At 41.4% G+C, this 8,011-nt stretch overlaps 1 protein-coding gene across 6 annotated transcripts in view; it reads right to left on the bottom strand.

Moving 5' to 3' along the window:
• The window catches only part of inpp5a (inositol polyphosphate-5-phosphatase A), a 218,766-nt gene that overhangs the window by 11,529 nt on the left and 199,226 nt on the right, over positions 1-8,011 (bottom strand). Inside the window, exon 13 of one of the 6 annotated variants that reach the window (XM_020622679.1) lies at positions 3,806-5,662. The exons of the other annotated variants lie outside the window; for them this stretch is intronic. Coding sequence (XP_020478335.1) covers positions 5,638-5,662 — 25 coding nt within the window. The 3' untranslated portion in view covers positions 3,806-5,637. Of the gene's footprint in view, positions 1-3,805; positions 5,663-8,011 lie in introns of those variants that run through there. 6 annotated transcript variants of the gene reach the window in all.

The raw sequence follows: 8,011 nt of genomic DNA, 5'->3' as shown, positions 1-8,011 counted from the left end.
CTTTGTAAAACAGTTATTTCAATTCTGCCAGACAAATATTAAATGTGAAGGAATAAACTCCACATTAAACATTTTAGTGTACATTTTTTCACATACTCAACAGTTATTACAGCCATCTGTCCTTATCCTCAAATGTTTGGACTGTAAGTCTGTCCAGTCGCCACAGCTGCACTCCAGCAACTATTGGTCTGGATGTGTATAGTGCACAGAAACGTCATGGAAGACACAGTAATACAGCAACAACAAAAAAAAAACCCAAAACAAAACAAAAAGCAATAGATCCGTACCTCCAGTGGACAAAAAAAATAGTAGCTATTTCTAGTACATTGTATTTACTGTGCATACTATTCATATTAAATAGAATGTGTGACACTGTACTATATATTAAAAGCCAATGTAAATGAATGAATGAAAGAATGTCTTAAGCTATGAATACAAAGCTGTCAGGTCTGTAGCAATTTGAAAACAAACTGGAAGCCAGTGAGGACAGGCCAGAACTGGGCTATATGGTCTAATTTACTTATACTTATGATGAAATGAGCTTATACATTCTGACTTAACAGTCGTGGTAAGTTCTGTGTCGTAGAATGGGGTGTGATCGCAAACTCTTCTGCAGATCTGCAATCTGACTGCTCATGAGAACTGCATGTAACAGCACAGTGTAAGCTTGATACATGCATTCAAGTAGGGAACATGAACTAGCTATTCCATTTCTACTGTTTATTCGGTATACATACAAGATGTATAATAATTTCACTTTAGGTCTCTGGGTGTTTACCGGCCCTTAGTAAACATATTGCCAATAATTTTTCCAACAATCCCTTAGAGGTAAACAGCTCCAATGACAGGGTGGCAATCCAATCGATCTCAAATCCATCCAATAGGCTTCACAGGTTTGACAGGAATGATGGCTAGCTGTAGTCTGGAGGTCTGTATATAACTGCACTTGCTGGGACTTCAACCTTCAAAGCTATGAACTCAAGGTCAGTTACATTATAGATGTAGCTATTTCAGGTATCAAAATGTTCAGCTCTTCAAGGACATTCATGCTTCTATTCAGAATCTTTCTGAAATTAATAATTTTGCAATATGTAGCTTTATTTTGACAGTTTTGCACCATTCAAATGAATGAAAAAAATTCTCCTTCAGCATGCTTTCAGCTAGCAAACCCATTGAGGTGTCAAAGTCTTCGGCATATTCAGGGCGATCTTTCAGCAATTCGCATCCACACACGCATTTTCGACAGGAAATGCAGTTTTCTAGTTTATTATTATTCTGGGATCTTCCACCCTTTTTTTTGGCACTTTATAAGTCCAGCATACTTTCAGCTATACAGGCCACTGAAGTCTTGATCTGTTCAACTCTTCAAGTACATCCCTGCTTGTACACACCTTTTTTATAACATTTATACTTTTTAATCTATTCAGCTTTATATTTTGCAATACAAGTCAATGGGAGCTCAAAGTGCTCAGCTATTTCAAAATGTTCAGCTCTTCAAGTACATTCATGCTTCTCTTCAGAATTTTTCTAAACTTCTTGCCTTTGTAACTCTTCAAGTACATCCCTGCTTGTACACACCTTTTTTATAACATTTATACTTTTTAATCTATTCAGCTTTATATTTTGCAATACAAGTCAATGGGAGCTCAAAGTGCTCAGCTATTTCAAAATGTTCAGCTCTTCAAGTACATTCATGCTTCTCTTCAGAATTTTTCTAAACTTCTTGCCTTTGTACTATTTAGCTTTATTTTGAAAATCTTGCCCCATTCAAACGAATGGCAAAATTCTACTTCCGCATACTTTCAGCTCCTCAAGGACATTCATGCTGCTGTTCAGAAATTTTCTTAACTTCATACTTTAGAAATATTCATCTTTATTTTGAAAATTCTCCCTAATTCAAATGAATGGGAAAATTCTACTTCAGCATACCTTCACCTATTTCAGGTATAAAAATGTTCAACTTTTCAAGGACATTCATGCTTCTATTAACAATTTTTCAAAACATCCTGCTTTTAAAATATTTACGTTTGTTCTGAAAATTTGCCCCTTTGAAATGAATGGGGAAATTCTACTTTCAGGTATTTCAGGTATCAAAATGTTCAAGTCTCCCAGGGCATTCATTCTTCGACTCAAAATTTTTATACACTTCACACTTTTGAAATATTTAGCTTTATTTTGAAAATTTCCCCCATTCAAATTAATGGGAAAATTGTACGTCAACATACTTTCAGGTAGATATACCTTTCAGGTGTCAAAATGTTCAGCATTTTATTAATAAGTTCAGCATACCTTCAGCTAGCAAAGCCATTCAAGTATCAAAATGTTTAGCTCTTCAAGACCATTCCTACTTTATTGCATCTGATCCTTCAGATTATTCAACAAAGAACGTCAGCCATTTCTTCTCATCTTTCAGCTGTTTCAGCAATTGATTTCAGGCATTTTCAGAACAATCTTTCAGCTTATCAGCATCCACATGCATTTACGACAGGAAATGCATTTCTCTAGTTACAAAATGCAAGCCTCAAGGTGGTTCAAATTTTAATGAACAACATTTGTAATGATGGTTTTATAGAAATTAACACTGACACAAACACCGAGTACAATTCAGAGCGTTACTGGTAGGAGTAATATGTCAAAAATCAATTAGGGATGCAAGCTGCCCAAACAGAACGTGGTGAGCAACACAGGGAAAACCAAACAGAATTGGTGGAAAGTTCTGAAAAAAAAAACAAGTCAGTTCATCATATTCATTCACCTCCTCTAATGTTGCTATTTGTTTTTGCTGTGCAAAAACAGTTGCTCTAAGAATAATTTCCTGACAGAAATGTTCTTCCCTATCTGCCCTCTAGTGATTGTATTTCATAATCCTCCAGGCAGATACATTATGCAAGAAAAGTTTTAGCACAAATTCCTTCAGAATGCTGTCACTTAGTTATGCATACATGAGGTGTAAATGCACGGTCTCTTCATTTATGAAAAGTGCTAGGACTTGAAGACAGAATGATTTGGTAATGCAATTACAAATGAAATATCTGACATACTGAGCCACACAGAGTCAATTCTGTTTAAGGCTTTTAGTAATTTACACTTGTGTCTCACTAACTGCACCTTATTAATACACCACTGCTATAGTGTTGCTTTCGTCAATGAAAATTATGACTAAATATCATCAACGAACCTTTATCACATGACGAAACCAAGATGAGATGCATTGAAAATGCTGGTCATGACTATAATTAACTGTATAATGCACTATTGCTGATGAAAAAACCGAGACTAAATGTGATTTACAAAATAAAAACTATGCTAAAATGTCTTCATTTTCGTTGACCAAAACGAGATGAAACAAAATGTCATAATGTTATTTCATCTCCATTAGTCACGTTATTATTATTATTTTGCAGTATTTGTTTCCTGTGTCTCACTTCAGGGGGTGCATCAGCTCGCACTGCGCAGACACAGGTGACATCACTTCCTTAAGCCCCACTCGCGGCATTATTTAGAATAAACAAAGCTGTCTGACACAGAGAAAGGGACCGATGGCCGGCCAGCCAGCCAGCCAGGGTTCGTCTTTGGGAGAAAAAGCAGAAACGACATTTGGAGTGGGGGCTTAAGGAAGTGACGTACCTGATGCGCCCTCTGAAGCGAGACACAGGAAACAGAAATACTGCAAAATAATAATAATAATAACGCGACTAAACGAGATGAAATAACGTTATAACATTTCGTTTCATCTCGTTTTGGTCAACGAAAATGAGACATTTTAGTATAGTTTTTATTTTGTAAACCACATTTAGTCTCGGTTTTCTTTGTCAACAATATTGCATTATACATTTAATTCCATTTATGTGAGTTTGGGAGGATGTGCAGCTTTGAGGCAGGATGATGAACACTCAGGGCTTGTTTGCCAGTCAATTTGTGGGTTGTGAGAGTATAGCCAGGAATGTCCTAATACAATGGGTGTCTGGGGAGTCTTTAGAATCTTGAACTGGGTGATCTCATGATGGTTGCCAGCGATGACCAGTGGTATGGGAGGAGTCTGGTGTGTAACATAAGCTAGAAGGGCTGTGGAGTTAGCTTTAGCCGCTTGACAAGGTCGGGGTCGATCAGGTTCTCCCCTGCTTCTGAGTCCACAAGTGCTGTTAGTGAAACCGGACCCCCGACGGTATCCAGTGTGACTGGGATCTCCAAACTTGTTGTTTTACGTGGGAGCATGGTTTTGGCATAGTTGGAGTCTCCTGCTCTCTCTCTCTGACATTCATTATCGATTCTTATGGCGAGATTTGCCAATGAGTTGAAATTAGTCATCTCATCTCTGGTGGCTAGTTCATCTTTGACGTTACCCTTCAGACCATTCCAAACGGCGCCTTGGAGAGCCTGGTCGCCACACCGCGCTTCTGCTGGCAGGACCCGAAATTCAACTGTATATTCAGTGACACTACAGGACTCTTGGGGAATGGTTAGTAGCCGTCTGACCGCACTGCCCTGGTGGTCGGGGTGATTAAAAACAGTTTGTAATTCCTGGAAGAACTCATCACTAGTTGCTCCAATGAAATGTCCCTAGGCGTCCATGGACTCTGCCCAAGTCAAAGCCCTATCCCGGAGCCTGTTGATCACAAAGTTAATTTTGGTGCGGTCAGAACAAAAGGACCGGGGCTGCTGGACTCAGCGACACTGCAGAAGGAACCCCCGTCATTTCTCCATGTCCCCAAAAACGGTTCAGGATCTGGTATGGGGGCCTCCTGAACTGGGCTAGGCTGATTATAGGAAGTGGGATGTAGAGCACTGACTTGGGTGAGTGAGACTGAAAGCTGGGTTACCTGCTGGGTGAGAGTCTTGATGACCTCCACCTGTTGCTGGAGTACCTGCCCCAGATGGTCTATTTGTGCTCCATACTGGGCAAGGGTGGGGTGCACCGGTGGGTTACCTGGACCGGAACCTGTTGGATCCATTGTATAGCCGGTTCGTTCTGTTATGATCACTCTTGCCGGGTGGCGAGAGAGAGGGAGAAAGGAGTGGATCCAGATACAGAGTAGCAGCAGGTAACAGTGCTTGGTTTATTTTCACACACAACAGTAGATGAGGTGGAGATGAAGTGAGGTTATTCAGTAGAGCAGGGAGACTGGAGGGACCTGAAGGGGATCTCCAGGCAGGGTGGCAGCGTGGCTGGCTGGGACTCATCTCCCAGTGAGGTAGCAGTGGAGTGGGGACCGGGTGGTCTGGCTGACAGGGGGATGTTGGCAGGTTCTGAGGTGAGAGGAAGAAGAGACGAGAAATGGAATGGTGACAGTGGACTGCGTACTGAGACTCACAGAGAGAAGAGGCTCTGCCCGGAGATCCCCTAGCGAATGAGGCTGGAGCTGTGGTAGTCAGGCCATTGAGAGTAGTTGAATGTGCAAAGCTGTACAGGGCCAGGAATGGGCAGCACTGGGCTGTGAGGAGGTGGGGCAGTAACCTAGTTGAGGCGGCTGGAGGTGCGGGCAGCGAGGTAGCCACAGAGGGGAGCGCTGGGAACCTTCCCAGGAGAGTGCTCTGAGTAGCCGCAGAGATGAGTGCTGAGCGCTAGTATTAGCCTAGGAGGGAAACGCTGAGATGCAGTGCTGGTAGTTGCCACAGAGGTGAGTGCTGAGAGGATCCTCAGGAACGTGTTGATGACACTGGTCTGCAGACGAAAAGATGAAAATAAGGACTAATAAATAGTCTTACTTGAGCTAATTGTGAAGGTTGAGGGAATAACAGTCTTCCGACGAGATGAAGCCAAACAATCGTGGCAGCATTAACAATGAACTGGCGCTGCACGAGCGTCTGACTGGTTCGTATGTAGTCACCGGTGCTCATTAAGGAATGCGCTGCAGCTGTGTGTGCACTGGGGAGACTGGACCTGCAAATAGTGTAAGAGAAAGGGAAGGGAGAGCGAGAGAGGCAGGTGGCAGCAAGCAACCCCGACACACCCAGCACAGGGAGAGGCCCCTATGACATATTGTATATTACTGTAGCACACAGGCTGCTGTATCTCCACATAATTTATTTGAATATCATATTAGCGCAGAAAATTACAAACATTACAAAAATGAACAATACATATTCTAGATATCATTTGACAAGATAAAAAATAAAATGACTAAAAATTCTCTGTAAAGGTGCATTAAGGTTTTGTCAGTAAATTCGCATCCCCCCAGCATGGACCAGACACCCAATACTGGCATGGATTACCCTAGAGCAGACTTCCTTGTCCCACATTCTCCTATCTCCCCAGCAAAAGCTATTACCTTCTTCTACATAATAACAAACAAACAAGTGACAGACCAAACAGTGGGGATATTCACTTGCTCAGTATTTAATGAGGGCAATATAAGCATGGCAATATAGGCAAAACAGGAAGCCAAAGTTAAGAGTCAGTCATATTGGTGACACGAGGTCAAGGGTGCCAAAGTGCATTATGGGATGCTGTAGTGGCCAGTGCAGGGCTGGGATTGGCTAAAAAGGTAGAAATGACTTTCTGCCTCTGCAGCTATGTTTGTTTGCCGTTGTCAGGGGAGGCTTGGCAAAACACAACACACATACACAGATTCAAAAAGATCAGCCAAATGCTATCAATAAAGCTGAATGTTTGCCTCAGTTTGCAGAGCTGGGAGGATCGCAGGCACAACATTGGCATAGTGCAGTACAAACACAGTGAAATGCCATCAGCAGCTCATGGCTCGCAGCCTGCTGGGTTTCAGCTATGACATGTTCAGCCGTTAGCTGCTCTAAATGAAGTCAATGAGACACAGATGGCATCCATTTAATCCTCTCCATGTAAGATTGTCTTAACAAAGCCTCCCTCTCAGTGACATCATCTCACATAAGGGGACATCTCACACATGTCATGTGTCATTGTCGAATGACAATGACACATGACAGTGGATGATCTTCACAATCGCCACAATGGTCCCTCATCATTTTCACAGTAGATAAAATGATGGATGCACTGGTGGTTGTAAAACAATGTTCCTATTCAGCTGATCAGCCTGTAATGCTGAATCCTGTGGCCACACTGAGACAACATGAGCCACACACTTATAGAGGCTCAGAAGCAATGTTTTAACCAAACATTGTCATTCATCTACATATATGGTGCTTTTTAAATGGAGTCAGGTGTCTTTGCTACAGGATAGGATGGCAGAGAACCACAAGTCTCCTTCTTATAGAATGCAAACAGCTGGGCCACAGGACTAATGTATGCACAACAAACTACACATGCAGGGTGATGTCATTCTTACAGGCACTTCAGAGGGTTGTTGTGTGGAACAAGGATGGTTGCCATATACAAGAGAGCCATCTGTGTGAACACTTTTTATAATCTCAAAAGGAGTGCTCCACAGCTCTAATAATTTACTCATATGTACTTATTTGCAGTTATTGAGGAATTGGCAGGTAGCCATTTGTGTCACTTGAGCAAAATTTTCTTTTGTCTGAAGGGCAATGTCCTGGCTTCAGTTTTCACTAGAGTACTTTTAATCACCACTCTTGGAACTTTAGTTATCTTGTTTATTTACTGGTGTGTCTCCCAAGGGTGACAAGTACGTGACATCATCAGTTGCAGATGTCAGTCGTAAATACTAAATATATTTTAAAAATTCTTTATGGAAAAGACTGGCAGGGACTTGTTCTTAAAACTTATAATCTTTTCTTGGCACATACTACATACATCATGTTAATGACGAATGTTCCACACAAACTGAAGTTACTCACAGCATTCCACAGGGCTCTGTATTAGGTCCAATTCGCTTCATTTTATACATGCTTCCTTTAGGCAATATTATCAGGAAGCACAACATAAATTTCCATTGCTATGCAGATGATACTCAGTTATATTTATCTATGAAGCCAAATGAATCAGATCAGCTGGTCAAACTTCAAGCATGTCTTAAAGACATAAGGGCCTGGATGACCTGCAACTTCTTACTTCTAAACTCTGACAAAACTGAAGTTATTGTGCTTGGGCCTGAAAACCTTAGAAATCTGCTGT

Source organism: Monopterus albus, unplaced genomic scaffold (genome assembly GCF_001952655.1).
Source record: "Monopterus albus unplaced genomic scaffold, M_albus_1.0 scaffold286.1, whole genome shotgun sequence".
Lineage (NCBI taxonomy): Eukaryota > Metazoa > Chordata > Actinopteri > Synbranchiformes > Synbranchidae > Monopterus > Monopterus albus.
Note: the sequence above shows the minus strand (reverse complement) of the source record. Positions and strands in the feature narration are given on the sequence as shown.